Genomic DNA, 15,554 nt, shown 5'->3' with positions numbered 1-15,554 from the left:
ATTTGTCAGGTTTTACTCTTCGTGAGCCTCAGATGATTGATATGTTTGATGGGAACTTAGAGGACATGGTGTGTCAGCTTAATGGGCCAAACTCCTCTGGTATCATCTCGCTAAATAAGTGCTTCTGTGATAAATATTAAAATGAAAGCTACTACTTTTAAAAATCCTTTTATTGCATACAATGGGGATAATAATACTCAAACTACTTGTCTCATAGGACTTTGGGGGGGGAGGGGAGTGCTTTTTAAACCTTAAAGAGCTCCATAAATTTGTGTTATTGCTATGATATTATTATCACTCATAGTCGCAACTACTTCAAAAATATTTGGCTACTTGGAAATGGAATATATCCTTTCCACAGATTAGAGAAGAACATAGAAGAAATGCAACATTTCTGAGTTTGAATTGGGGAGTGGAGGGGGGGAGTCAAATCCACCTGCCTCCGTATTACATTTAGAGGTGGGCTTGGGCCCACCAATCAGTCAAACAAAACATTTTTCTCTTTTTAAAATAATTTTTATAGACATCTTTTGTTTTTATATCACTTACATTTCACACCATCTCTCTACTCACCCTCCTAGAGAGTCATCCTTTATGATAAAGAATAAAAAAGCAGGGACATTCACCAAAATTATACAACATATTTAAAAAGTTTGATGCTATATTCAGTGTTCCATATCCATAGTCACCCATCTCTGTAAAGAAGTGGGAAAGGTATCTTCTCATGTCTCTTCTTTGGGGCCAAGCTTGGTCATTATAGTTTCACAGCATTCAATTACCTTTGTTTTGTTCTTTCTATCGACATTTTTGTAATCATTGGATATATATGTGTATATATATATGTATATACATATATATATGTATTCACAGCCATATTTGTTTAGCTCTTCTGAAATGAATGAGCAGATCTACTTTGTTTACAATTCTCTGCTACCACAAAAAGTCAGCAAGCATTTATTAAATGCCTACCATGCAACAAGCATTGTACTGGGCACTGTGGGAAAAATACAAAAGCATGATAGTCTTTGTCCTCAGGAAAAATGCATTTCACTGGAGGGAGCCGGCAAGTTCAATATATATAGAAGAAATACAGGTTAGTTTTGAGGAGGGATGTGGGAATGAACTTATGGCAGATGATGAGATAGCCAAGGGAAAAAATGTAGAGAGAAGAGGTCACAAGACAAAGTCTTAGTGTACACCCATACATATGTGATAGGACATGAAAAAGAGACTAAGAAGGATTAATTATATAGGAGAAACACGGCAAAGCGGCATCACAAAAATGTGGTGCACTGGAAAAGGGAGCTAGATTGGGAGTGCTATGACATGCATTTGAATTTCAGCTACCTATGGGTGGGCCACTTTTCCCCTGGGTGTTCAGTTTTCTCATCTGTTAAATGAAAATGTTTGAGTGAATCCTTTCTGCTCTTCTACCCCTAAATATAGGGCTATGTGTAATAACAATAATTGACATTTAAATAATACTTTAGTCTGAGAATTGTTTTGCATACACGACCTCATTTGACCCCAGCAACAACTCTCTGAGACAAGGACTATAGGACAGGTGTTATTACCCCCATTTAATAACGGAGTAATGTGAGATCGAGGGAGATTTCAGTGACTTGCCTAGGGTCACAAAGCTAGTGTCTGAGGTGAGATTCTATTCAACCCGTGTTTTCCCTTGCTCCCAGAAGAGCATTTTTAGTAGAGTAAATGAACTAACATAGACTACTTGAAACCACCCAAAACCTATCCAGCTGAGTAACATTGAATAAGGGGAGATATGCCAAACTTTTTTTTTTTTAATAGAGCCTGAGGTCACTGTCACTGTTCAATATCCTAGCAGGCATTTCAGTGCAAATGTAAAACAGAAGGGGGGGAGGGTCATGTCGTTTTATTGAATGTACTTGTGTTTTCTTTTTCCTGTTTTAAGAAGTAACTGGCCATCCGTGGGATCCACTCTTACTTCTAGGCTTTTCCTTATATTTTTCTCACCTCGAGGTTGAGTTACTGACCAGTTTTAAGTGCACTGGCCTTTTGATGGATAACCAAGGTGCAAAGGATGGGTCAGGATTTAGTTCACATCTCTCAATCCAGTCTCCCACTTCCGGGCCCCAATCACAACCCTCTGCTTTGGGTTCTGCTATGGCCTGCACGAAGTTTGGGGCTGGGGGCTGGAGAGGAGACAATTGAGCCGAACAGCCGGAGAGTCGCTCAGTGATGCTCGCGGCAGCGTAAGGCACCGCTGGGCACGCATCTGGCGCAGGAGCAAACAGACCGCAACCTCTCTTGGTAGCACCGGCGGCTTTTACAAGGCAGTGTGCAAGGATTCTCTCCCGCACGGGGGCGCTCGGGCCTTCAGACGTCTCAGGCACTGCGGTGGCTTTCCCTTGCTTCCTTTCAAATTACTGCGGAAAAAAATCCCCCCTCTAAGAGCCACGGATAGGGAGACATTCTTAGACATGGCATGCTGATGCCACCTATTTATTCATCATGTACCCGAGTCCTTAAAATGATTACGTTTCACTACACGATCAGAAAGAGGATAGGATTATTTTTCACAGTCCGTTTTCCCAGGGCAGTTTTCTTTATCTATAGGCAGATAAGGCTTAGATTTGGGAGCGCACGCACGGACACTTGCACAAACGCGTACGCACACAGAAGGTGCACACATTCGCGGCGGGGGTGGGGAGGAGGTAGGCACAGGAGAGATCTCCTTTGGAAGGATTGGCGTGGCGCTTACTAATGGCATTGCCTAGGAACGGGGATTTGTTTCCCAAGCAGGAGTCATTTCAGCCTGCCAGTTCAAAATAATATAAAATAACCAAGGCTATAGGCCAAAGTTGCTGCAGAGCTCACAGGGAGACCAAAAGATACCAAGCCAGCTGCGTTTCCCCCACGGGCTGCTCCTCGAGCCTAGCGTTCCCTCTCTCGAGCAATGGAGATGATAGGAAAAGCTCTATTTTATCTAAAGCCCTGAGTTGATTTTAGTACTGCCCCAGGATCAAGGGGGAAGGGGCAGTTCAATACACAGGCAGCCTTCCATTGGGGTGGTAGGCTGGATTTCCAGCGCAGTTCACAGATTAAAAATATATACATGTTTTTTTTCTCCCTTAGGACCGTTCCCTCAGTGTGTCTTAGGCAGAAGGGGGAAGGAAAGGACAGAGAGAGGGCAAAGGGTGGATTTCACGCATGAAGAGAGAGACATAGATGATGCTACTAAGGAAAAAATAGGGTGAATAAGGAATTGGGAAAGAGATATAGCAGCAGTCTATAGTCTATCATCCGTACCTAATTTATATACAGCGACATACGTATATACTGGTGAGTGTGTGTGTGTACGGACGCGTGGACACGGCCGCTCGTGTGTGTGTGTGTGTGTGTGTGTGGACTCCCACATGCTTAGTGCTATCTGGATCTGGGCAGTAGCAGCAGTACCTCCCCTACTCTTCTCGTCCCCCCATTTCTCCTCCCCCTCCTCCCCCCCGTTGCTTTTGTCTTGCGGGGGTTGTGGGTGTGTGTGGTTGGGTGTGTGTGTTTTTTTTTTTGTTTTTTGGTCTATTTTTTTGGATTTCAGACTAATTTTCTGGAGTTTCTGCCCCTGCTCTGCGTCAGCCCCCACGTCACTTTGCCAGCAGTAGCAGTGGCGGCAGCGGCGGGGGCTCCTGGAATTGGGCTGGAGCGGGAGCTGGGGCTGCTTCATCCTCGGCTGTGCGAGGAGGAGGACAGAGCCTCCCGCCGGGAGCACTGAGCCGGGCGAGAGGCGCCGCCGCCGCTGCCGCCGGACTCCGTCTGTCTGGGTGAGGAGCTAGCTGGCGCTTCTGGGGCCGCTGCCCGCCGCTCGGCTCCTTGCCTGCCCGAAGGGTGACAGCAGGAGGGGCAGAGGAGCGGGAGCAGCCCCGGCGGCTCCCCCAGGTAGGACTGCTAGGCGCAGCCACCTGCCCGGGCCGCCGGGGCTGCGCTGCGTGGGGCTCCGCTGCCCTGGCTCCCCGCTCCCTGAGCTGGCACCGCGGCCGCTGCGGATTTTGCAGCATCATCTGGGGGAGATCCGTCGCGGAGGCGCTGCTGCCGCCTCCCGAGGCCGGAGCTCAGCTCTGCCTCACAACCGCGTCCTCTCTACCCCGGCATGAAGTCGCTCAGGGGTGTCCCATGTTCTTTAATGTAACTGGGTCTGAGGGCTCCTGGGGATTCAGTCGCCTCCCCATGGCCCGCAACCGGGAGGGGGGGCGGTGCTGGAGCATCCCCACTGCGAGTGGCATCGGGTCTCCTTTCCCCCAGGGGTCGGGGCCATGACCCACCCCTAGGGGTGGCACCATGGGTTGGATGGAGTGGTGGGAGGGAGAATGTCCGTCACAAACAACGTTGGTCCCCTTCTCCATCTCATCGTGTATCTGTTTGCCTCACAGCCTCAAGGTGCTGCGGCCATATCTTCCACCTCACATCCTCCTTCTGCTCAAGACTCAGTCCGGCTGTCTTCATCCTGGATTTGGCACAGGCGTGAGCCCCCAGGAGGGCAACTGAGTCCCCACCCACAGGAGGCGCGTGGATATGCAACAGCGGCAGCATCTCCAGTAGTGCCCCCTGTGAAGAGGCTCAAGATGCCCCAGCTGCTCCCGCCGCTTTGAGCAGTGCACACCGGGACCCGACAGACGCACAGAGTGCCGGGAGTAGAATTAAGAACGACCCCGTGGGAACAGGCCGGTCGGGGGCAGCAGGAGGCGCTTGGAAAGGGGGGCGGGGGGCGGGGTGGGGGGTGTGTTTGGGGGGGTAGAAAACATTTGAGCTCTGGCTGGCTTCAGTGGCTAGGGATGTTGTCCTGGAAGAAGTGTCATGGACCGGGCATGGCGCGGCTTTTGGGTTTCTGCTGGTTGGTTCTGATTTTCTGGAGGGGCTCCCAGGCTTGCCCCACGTCCTGCACATGCAGTACTACTCGGATCTGGTGCAGCAATCCTTCCTCTGGTATCACGGCCTTTCCAAGGCTGGAACCAAACAGCCCCGACCCAGAGAACATCACAGAAATGTAAGTATCTGCTACTTACTATTCCTTCCTTAGCCAAAATACACCTTCCCTGCATTATCCACCACCATCTCCCCCAAACCATGGCCTGGCAGGTAACCCTCTATTGGTGAACTGCATCCCGAACCTGCATCTGAAGCAACTGATTATTAGGTCCATCTATCAATAACATATCCATTTTTTTTAAATCAAGGACATACCAGGAGAGCAATGTTTTCCTTTTTAAAGGAGGTTGTGTTTTTTTAATCTACATCTCTATACCTTTTTAATCTACCTTACTATATATGTAATATATATTTTCCTCTTCAAGGACTTGTATATTCATTTCATATACAATATATACCTATGCATGACTTGGGTTTGAATTACTTTTTTCAGGCTGTCCTATTAGCCCTTATAAGCTAGCATGTGTACTGTGCAAAAAGAAGTTAGAACAATTCTATATAGAAAGGAGGCTCCTGGAAAAAAGAATTAACTTTCTGAAATCTGTTAAAGGAGGTTAGTAGCCCTTCTTTGAGTTTTGGAGTTAACCAGTTTTCATATTTCATTTCCACAGATCAAATTTTGCCTGGGAGATTGTGCCTAGGGACAATTTTGAAAATGATCTGTAAGAGGAGAAGTTATATGTATTGAAATGCACTTGCTCAAAAGGGAAAATGTGATAGCTGGAAGCCTAAAAGCCTGGTCTGATTTAATTTAGACTTGACTTCCCAGAGATATAATTTTGAGACCATTTAGATTATAAATCTTAATTGCCCATTGAACAATTTCCTGGGAATAAGTTGGATGATAAAACTGTGTTAGTGCATAGATGAGTGTTGGTATAAGAACAGTGACATTAGAAATTTGCTAGCTTTTCGGATTCTGTTGGGAAGCCAGATTATTTATCCCCACATCCCATTCCATGTTGTCCTGTCACAAGTCGCTGCTAAGCTGTAACTGATCAATCTCTTCTACTACTCGGTCTTTGATCACCTCTGTTAGATTCCTTTCAGAATCTGTAATAGGATCTTTACCCCTATCTTTCTATTGATTTTTAGATGAAAAGTAGGATCTCCTGAAAGTAGGGTTTGGGCAGAGGCCTTCTGGCTGGTAGTATATATGAATATTTCATGTGGTGGGGGGAATAGTCTTTGAATATCAGTATGGAGTTCTCCTAGTTTTATTTTTCCTAGCTTGGCTCCTGCTTATTCACTTATTCCATGGTACCCTTATTCTAAGACTCCATCAGAAAGAAAGGGAATTTTCAGGCCTAATTTAGTTGGAGTGTTCTGTTAATGAGGGCCAAATGGGAAAGGTTACTTCGTAAGTAAGATCTCCATCTCTTTGACAGGTATAGTGGACCAAACATAGCTAGAAAGGAAGGATAAGTGATCTAGCTATCTCTATTGCAGATGCAGTGGAGTTTCTTGGTGTTAGTATAACATTCAAGGTACATGTGCCCTTATCAAAACAGAGTTAAATTTGAGTATTTCCTCCTCAGGAAGAGGACAAAAAGTATATACAATTTGAATATTGATTCTGGAGTGTTATAAAGTTCATAGAAATACCCCATATTGGGGAATAAATATGTGACCAAGGGGAAAAGAAAGCATCTTGAAGGATCTTGACCTTTAGTTAGTTTTTTCAACTCTTAATTAAAAAAAAAGACAAGAAAGCTGAGCAGTATTCTATATGCTTGATTTTTATTGGCATAGAAGCTCCTGAAATGAGTTAATATTTAAAACATTCCACCTCTTTTATCCACAATAGTAGTTTTTTTAAAAAAAATTAAAGGCTCCTTTTAAACAAAGCTATTATCACTATTATCATTCCACAGAAGCATATTGCTGATTGCTTTCTATGATTTATTTCCCTTTGGATTTGTAAAAGCCTTTGAAATGCAGGGAAGTGGGGGTGGGATAGTGAGGACAGCACAGGGATAAAGACATAGGAAAGGAATTCTTTTGGTTCTATTGGTCAGGTCTGAGGCCTGGAAGTTTTGAAAATTGAGAGTTCCATTCTTTGATCTGCTTCCTGATTTTGTATGACCTTGCCTCAATCAGTTAACCTCTTGCTGCCTTAGTTTCTTCATCTGTATAACAGTTAATAATGCTTCTTTGTAAAGTGCAATACAGAATCATTTGAAATGTGCTACTCTTTGAAAGTTAAAAAAAACACAGAAAACAAAACAGAACTGAAGGAGTTTGTCTGACCTTCAAAACTTGTGCCATGTTACCTGTTTTTTCCTTCTACCTCTGGGCTCTTCATTGGGCAATTTTTCATTTTTATCTTTCTGTGGGTACCAGGTCTCGTTATCAATTGAGTGACATTTCATTGAATATGTTATTGAAAGTCACTGTAGCATACACAAAATCATTTTGAAAAAAAAAGTCTCCTTTTTTTTAGCACGGTGCCCAAGTCTCACATGTGACTTTTTTGTTGTTTATGGCAGAAATAGCAGTCAACAAAATGTAAGTAAAACCTTCCCCACCAAAAAACAACATTGTTTTAAAGTAGTAACTATTTTAGTGAAAAGTAAGAGACCAAGTATGTAGCCAATACATCCTAAAGCCCCCAAGTTGTTTAACACAAGAAAATGAAGAACATATACTTGTACATCTACAGATATGTTCAGGACATAGGATTTTATTTTGGTTCTGGTGTACAGTTTGCAACCAGTTATTTCTTTTCCATTCGATGACTCCCTTTATGAACCTCTTATGCAAACATCTTTCCTATTACCATATCAACTTTCATACAATTTTCCATTGACTCTATGTTAACAACTTATAACACTTTAGGGAATAAAGTTCTTTTTCAAAAAAAGATTATAATTCAATTGGATTTTCATTCTTTCTTTTTTTAATAATCCAAACGTGGACAGAAACCACAGGCATATCTCAATTTAAGAAATTCCAATATATGAAAATTTAACATACACAAGAGAAGATCAAGCTCTCCTAGTTGATTTATTCAGACATTTTAATTTCAACCTTTTGACTTTGATTTTTAAATACAACATTTTGATTTACAGGAACATACACTACCACACAAAATAAGACATAGCTAGACACCAAAATCTGCCTTAGATAGTTTTATCATAGCAGTGCTAAATCCATTTCTAGAATGTCATTGTAATGTGTAGAAATAAAGAAAAGATTTTGTTTGAACTTTTAAATCAGCTACTTAAGACTTTTTAAAACTAAGAGCTTTGAAACAGACAAGTTCTATCTGACCAAAACTTTAAAGATTTGGGCGAAATGGTTCACAGAATAACAGTTATCGATTCCAGGATTTCTTTGGAGAGAACTCCTTCTTTGCTCAACTTTGTGGGCTAGTGATAGCAGACAGTTTATAGCAGCTTAAGATGTACAACGTGCTTTATGTATCTTATTTCTTTTGGTTCTCACAACCACCTCATGGGGTAGGGTGGCATAGGTATTCTTGTTTTCATTTTGCAGATGAAAAAACTGAGACTTAGAAAAGTTGTGACTTGCCCATAGTTACTCAGCTAGTTTGTGTTGGAAGCAGGATTCACAACTAGGTTTTTCTTGACTCCAAGGCTATACCCTTTCCACTAAATCATCTGCTCCTTATCATACTAGATCAGTCTAAAGTTTTCTCTTGAGACAAAAGGCCCATGGTCTCTGCTTTCAAAACTTGTATTTGTAATTTATTCTTGGCCTGGTTTAGAAGTTCTAAAGTTGTGTCACTAATAGATTGGCAAGTGCGACAAATTGTTTTATAGGAACGTAAAAATAAACGGGGACTTGCAATAGGGTATAAGATTTTACTGCTCAATCGTGATTTTCAGATCTTCTACTGAAGAGCCTGGATTGTGTATGACATACATTTCAAAACCGCAAAGTAAATTTCTAGTGTAGTTGCATAAACCACTCTAGACTTGTTAATAAATAAGGCAAGTCTAATTTCCGTCATAACTGATTTAAGATGACTTATAAGCCTGTTGAAAAACATCTTGTCTCATCAGTAAAGATATTGACAGTATTAAGCAGACTGTATAACAGGTTGTGTGTGTGTGAGAGAGAGAGAGAGAAAGAGAGAGAGAGAGAGAGAGAGAGAGAGATTACATATGGCTGATCTTTGTAATACGGAGATTTTATTACTTTTTGTGAAACAATTGAAAAGACCCCGTGACCCTTTCTCTCTTCCCCCCACCTCCCAAATTTCCATCATTGGCTACACAGGAAAATGTTGAAGTCTTTTGCTGAAAGCGATACTTTCTCATGGGAGTTGGTGCTATAGAGTAATAGAAGGCCCTGTGTTACATATATAATGTTACAAGCAAGTAATGGAATGTTGAGACAATGTAAGGGACAACTCCCTAGAACTACCACAGTTCAAGGTCTGTCACTATTTCCATCTTTTAAACTTCTGTTTGTAGCTGTTTCAATATCCAATAGTAAAAATGTATTCTCCACTAAAAGTTGCCATCCCTTTCTGCCCAGGAGCATTCTGCAGGCTCTCTTTGACTACATTTAAGTTAGAGAGGAGTATTAAAACTTAGAGTGTTTTTTTGGAGAAGGAGTTTAGAGGATTTTAGACTCTTCCATATCCTCCTTGCTTTCAAGTGCCTCCTATTTTATAGCTTATCTTTCTAGCCAAAGGAGGCTCCATTATTGACCATATGGAGTGATTCCAATCACTTTATGGACCTTTCTTTCCTCCCCAGGCTACACTCTCTGCCTTCCATCACTTTCGTCCTTTTATAGTATAGCATCCCCAGGATAGGATCAGGTATTTACTTTATTGTACCTCGGAGCGACATAGATTCCCAGTCATTCTTACAAGTCCAAGGGGTGAGTTCCTGAAGATTATGTATTCATCACTTCACTTGGTGCTTTTTTTGGTAAAGGTCGAAAGTCCAAGAATCCTGAAACCTAAAATTTCAGGGACCTAGTAAGGAAGATGGCTTTCTTTAGCTTTACATCTCACTGTCAGTCCTTCATGAGAAGAGGCAAAGACCCCACACAATATGTCTTACTTGTTACTTATTTACTCATTGGGATGTTGTAAGGCCTGTGAAATATTTTAAGAGTAATGAAGGAATGAGGTAGCTAGGTGGCTCAGTGGACAGAGCTCTGGAATCAGGAAGTTCTGAGTTCAAATCCAACCTTAGATGCTCACTATGCGTGTGACCCTGGGCAAGTCACTTAATCTCTGTTTGCCTTAAATGGCAAACCACTCCAATATCTTTGCCAAGAAAACCAGATGGACAACATTAGCATGCCATGGTCCACAGGGTCACAAAAATTAGACGAAACAGAACTACTGAACAGCAATAACAATGAAGGAATGTCTGTGAAATAGTTTGAAATCCTTTAGGAGGTAAGAGACAGAAGAGTTCTTCACACATACAGATACATACATGTGTATGTATTGGATACATACATATATGTATTGGATTAGAAACTAGAATACAAGAGGCTTATAGATTTGAAGTTGAAAGGAACCTCCGAAGTTATCTAGTCCAAACTTCTCATTTTACAAATGAGGAAACTGACGTCCAGAGAGGTTAAGTGGCTTATCCATAGTCACACACATAACTAAGAGGCAGAGGTGGGATTTGAACCCAGATCATCTGGCTCTAAAACCCAGGGCAAATCACTTTACCTTCTTGGGCCTCAGAATCTTCATCTGTAAAATGAGAGGCTTAGTCTAGATTGCTGGTTCCTAACATTTGCTAGTATGAAAACTGATTTTTAACGTCAACATTCCATAGACCTCCACATGATAGTTTGTTAAAGCTAAATGAAGATCAAAATGATACTATTTGGAATCATGTGGATGTATTCCTGTTCTCCCTCCTTTCTGTACCCCCCGGACTTTGTTGTCCTCATTATAGAAACCACTGGGTCTCTAAAGTCCTTCCTAGTTTTATCATTTTATAATTCTTTGAATTTAAATATATTAGGAATCCTAAGTGTGATTCCTGCTATTTTATTGGTTCCTCTTCACAGAGGACAGGGTGCCAGCTCACGTTTTAAATTTGTATTCTGCTAATATTTTGCCTAAGGCTGCTTGGCCCTGTAATAATGAATCCAATGTTGTTGGTTAGCATTCCTCACTTCCATACTTATAGACTGAATGTTCCATCTCAGCCTACCATTTGGAAAGTGCAACGTGCAAGTGTCACAGGTTAAAAGTAAGAGAATCTAGAGGAGCTTGTGCAGTCTTTATAATGCTAATAGCAAAATAATTCAAAAGGGCATGTTCTGCTGGGAGACAGTAAACTGTAATGGAAAGGTTAGATGGAGCTGCCTCTGTCAAGATCTGACTTCAATCTGGTCGTCAACCTCTCCAAACCTCAGTTTCCTCACCTGTAAAGTAGAGACTATATTTGTCCCATGTACAACATGGGGTAGCTGAGGATCCATTTGGTTAATGTATGTGAATTTTTTAAATAAATTACAAATTACCATGCAAATATAAATTATTGATAAGGCATGTGACTTGGTTTCAAGATCTGGATTCAGATGTTACCTCCTGTACTTCCTGATTGTGGGACCCTAGGCAAGTCAGTTATCTTTCATCATTTTACTCACCTGTAAAATGGGAGTAATAAATAGCACCTCCCTTATGGAGTTATTGTGAAGATCTAATAAGACACTATCTACAAAAGGCTTTGCAAACCTTAACATATAAGCTATCAATAGCTTTATGTTTCTTTTGAAAGAATAGACACTGTTTTGTGGACATTGTCATTGTTACATAAAATAAATGGCATTCTTTTGGCAAGTCGATTTAAACAGAAAGGAAAGAAATAGACTAGGGCAAAGGAAAAATTAAAATAATATGGTATTTGTAAGAACTGATAACTCTGATCTTTCATTTGGTAAGTTACACAGAATCATTTCTCTCATGCACCCATTTCTATGGCTACTTTCAAATGTTTGAGTGGTAAGAGCTATGGCAAGAAACTTTCAGGAAAATTCCACTAGAGTTAAGTGGAATGTGAATGAACCTCAGTTTCTTCTGATGGACTGAGACCAGCCTGAAAAGAGTAATGTTAATATTTCTGGTTTGCCTAGGAGACAGCCAGTGCCACAGCCAGTAGTGATTATGTAATAATGCCTTCATGCTCTTCATGCTGTGGATTGGAGGAACTCAAAGCACTTGACATTAATTTTTAATTTTCTGGTTAATACAGAAAGACAGATGACTAGAAAAAAGTAGCTCTATGCATGCAGGCATGTATGTATGTATGTATGTATATATGTATTTATGTATGTATGTATTTGACCTCTTACTTATTGACTTCCCAGTACTCAAATAAGATGGATGACTTAGGCCAGCATTGGAATCAAGAGAACAACTTGAGGATTAAGAAATTTTTTAATCCATAATTATATTTTACATGGTCCCTATGATGTGTCCCTGGGACTTAGCTAGTAATAGTATGATGATGTTAACACTCTGTATTCATACATGGCTTCTCTTTTAGGGAGCTCCAGGTGCTTTACCAACATCTTCTAATTTATGCTTACCAGAGAACTTTGTAGTAGTTAGGGAATATAGACAAATAGATTAGAATAATAGATATAATATTAAGTTATAATAGAATAATAGATAATCCTTAATTTACTTGTGGAGAGCTAGGAGGTTAAACTTGCCCGGAATCATGGGGAATCTCAAGGTTTAACTAAGAATAGAATCTAAACCTGATTCTCCACACAATGTTCTCTCCAGTAGAACAGTATTTACTAAACTGGGGACACCTTTCTTAGAGGAGTCATTAAGAGAGTTTTCAAGAACCAAGTAACCATTTGTTGATGATGTTCAGCCATGTCCAACTCTTTGTGACCCCATGTGGGGTTTCCTTGGCAAAGATGCTGGAGTAGTTTGACATTTCCTTCTCCAGCTCATTTTCCAGGGTTAAGTGACTTGCCCAGGGTCACACAGCTTAGTGTCTGAGGCCAGATTTGAACTCAGGAAGATGAGTCTTCCTGACTTCAGACCCAGCACTCAATCCACTGTGCTGCCCAGCTAACCAAAATAATCACTTAGTGGTGAGCTTTATAAATTAGTTGAAGTGGACTTTTCCCACTTGGGCCCTGCTCCCTTAGGCAGAGTAAAACCAGTAGAGCTTTCAGGCAATATCTATCAATAATATTAATACCCAATAGTTACATAGCACTTTAAGGCCTATTATTTCATTGCTTCATTATGGATATTCCAGGAACCTGAAATTTTGCCCTCTTCCTTTAGGCACTTTTTTATGAAATGCACTATATGTTTGCCTGCCTTTAAATAGAGTAAATACCATTTATTCTCTTCTGGATGACTTAGTCATCACTATGAAGTCAATTATTGTACACCAAAAGTTCATTCCAGACTAACATTCCCCCCCCCATGATAAATAATTAGGGAAATCATGATAAAACTATGGGTTTAGCATACCCAGATTTCAATAAAACACTTGATAAAGTCTTTCATAGTGTCCCTATGGATAAGATGGAGAAATGTAGACTAGATGACAATATAGCAAGACAGGTTCATGTCTATTTGAGTGATTCCACCAAAAATTAGTTAAGAAGTAAATGTCAGCTTGGAAGGAATGAGATAAACTAAAAAGTAAAGAGCTGAGAAAATCTTAAAGTGTTATAAATGACTATTTAAGCATTTAAATTAAAATTAATTGAAGCAGTTTGATTAAAATTTAAGTATATAGATTGCTTAAATTCTGATAAATGCTGTGTTTCTGTTGTTGTTATTAGTGGAGTGTCCCAAAGATTTGACCATAACCCTAGGCTATTTCATATTTTTATCAGTAAGTTGGAGGAAGGCATGATGGCATGCTCAGAAAATCTGCTGATGACACAAAGGTGACAGGGTTAGATAGGATGTTAGAAGATGGGATCCAAAAAAGATCCTTGTTAAAATGGAGGCCAAATATAATAAGAAATTTTAATGAGGATGAATAGAAAGACTTCTGCTTTGGTTCAGGGAATAAATTTCACAATAACAATGGTAAATGAGGCATAGTTAAGAAGCAGTTCTTGCTAAAAAAAAAGATAGATGATGGTTAATAGATAGATAGTTTAGATAGATAGGTAGGTAGGTAGATAGATAGGTAGATAGATAGATAGATAGATAGCAGTGAGATAGAGCACTGGGTCTAGAGTCAGGCTTTTCTTCCTGAGTTCAAATCTGGCCTCAGACACTTATTAGCTGTGTGACCTTGGTCAAGTCACTTAACCCTGTTGGCTTCAGTTTCCTCTTCTATAAAATGATCTAGAGAAGGAAATGCAAACCATTCCAGTATCTTTGCCAAGAAAACCCCAAAAGGGGTCACAAAGAGTTGGACGTGACTGAAAAATTACTAAACAACAACACACATACATGTATATGAGGGTGTGCTTACTTATACATATGTACATATACATACATACATATTGGTGATAGTGGTTTGTAGCAGTGGGCTACAAAGGCATTGTGTCTAAAATAAGAGAGATGATTGTTCCATTGTACTCTGCCTTGCTCACTCTGCCTTTGGAATATAGTGTTTACTTCTGAACACCACATTTTAGGAAAGATGGCGATAAGCTAGGCAATGACTAGGATGGAAAGGATCTTTGAGACCGTGCCATATGAAGACTGGTTGAAGAAAGTGATTAGGAAGGTTTAGCTTAGAGAGGAGAATACTAGTGGGATACTATTCTGCTTGACTTTAGAGGGTATAGCTAGTCCCAGTGAGTGGTAGTTGCAAAGAAACAGATTTGGGCTAGATATAAAGAAAATTTTCCAACAAGTGGAATCAGCTGCTTGGGAAGTTATGGATTCTTTGCCATTTGAGATTTTCAAGTAGATACTGGGGATGTAGAGTGGACTTTTATTGAGACCCAAGTTGGAAAAGGTTGAATTCTGAAGCTGGAGTCTGGGAGACTTGAGTTTAATCTTGCTTGTAACACTTACTAAGCTATTTGACCCCAAGTAGGTCATAGAATCATAGATTCGCCAATTTATAGGAGAGAGCAACCTTACAGTTAACAAATTAACAAGCATTTATTAAGCACCTACTGTGGGCCAGGCACTGTGCTAAGTATTTACCCATCATCTAGTCCGTCTTAATTTTACAGACGACACTTGAAGTCCTGAGGGGTTAAATTATTTACTCAAAGTCAAAAGCGTCATAAAGGTGAGAGTCCAGATTCTGAGGGCCCTTGATTTCCAAATCCAGCCTTTTTTCCATAGCCCCTTGCTGATCTCTGAAATAAGGAATTGGAACAATGACACCTGCACAAGTTAGTTCACGGGGCTATTGTATAAACCCAATGAGATTATGCATGTCAAATGCTTCGCAAACCTTCAAATACTATATTACTGTCAGTTATCATTATTACCATCATCCCGATTTTGCATTCGATATCATTCATATAGAAATGGTCTCAGGATAAGTTGTTATATTGCTCCTGTTCTGTTTATGGATTTGTGGATACTTGTACAGATGGACAAAATAAAAGTATTAGGATGTAAGCTTATCTTCTGTAGGCTCACTGAGAGAATCCTTGGAACCACTCCAGTAACAGATAGG

General features: G+C 40.7%; 1 protein-coding gene across 1 annotated transcript in view; it reads left to right on the top strand.

Moving 5' to 3' along the window:
• The first annotated feature begins 4,411 nt into the window (after window positions 1-4,411).
• NTRK2 (neurotrophic receptor tyrosine kinase 2) overlaps window positions 4,412-15,554 on the top strand; it is a 114,453-nt gene continuing 103,310 nt past the window's right edge. The window contains exon 1 of the mRNA XM_036739562.1: window positions 4,412-5,020. Within this exon, the coding sequence (XP_036595457.1) occupies window positions 4,809-5,020 (212 nt within the window). The 5' untranslated portion in view covers window positions 4,412-4,808. The remainder of the gene's footprint in view (window positions 5,021-15,554) is intronic.

Source organism: Trichosurus vulpecula, chromosome 9 (genome assembly GCF_011100635.1).
Source record: "Trichosurus vulpecula isolate mTriVul1 chromosome 9, mTriVul1.pri, whole genome shotgun sequence".
Lineage (NCBI taxonomy): Eukaryota > Metazoa > Chordata > Mammalia > Diprotodontia > Phalangeridae > Trichosurus > Trichosurus vulpecula.
Note: the sequence above shows the minus strand (reverse complement) of the source record. Positions and strands in the feature narration are given on the sequence as shown.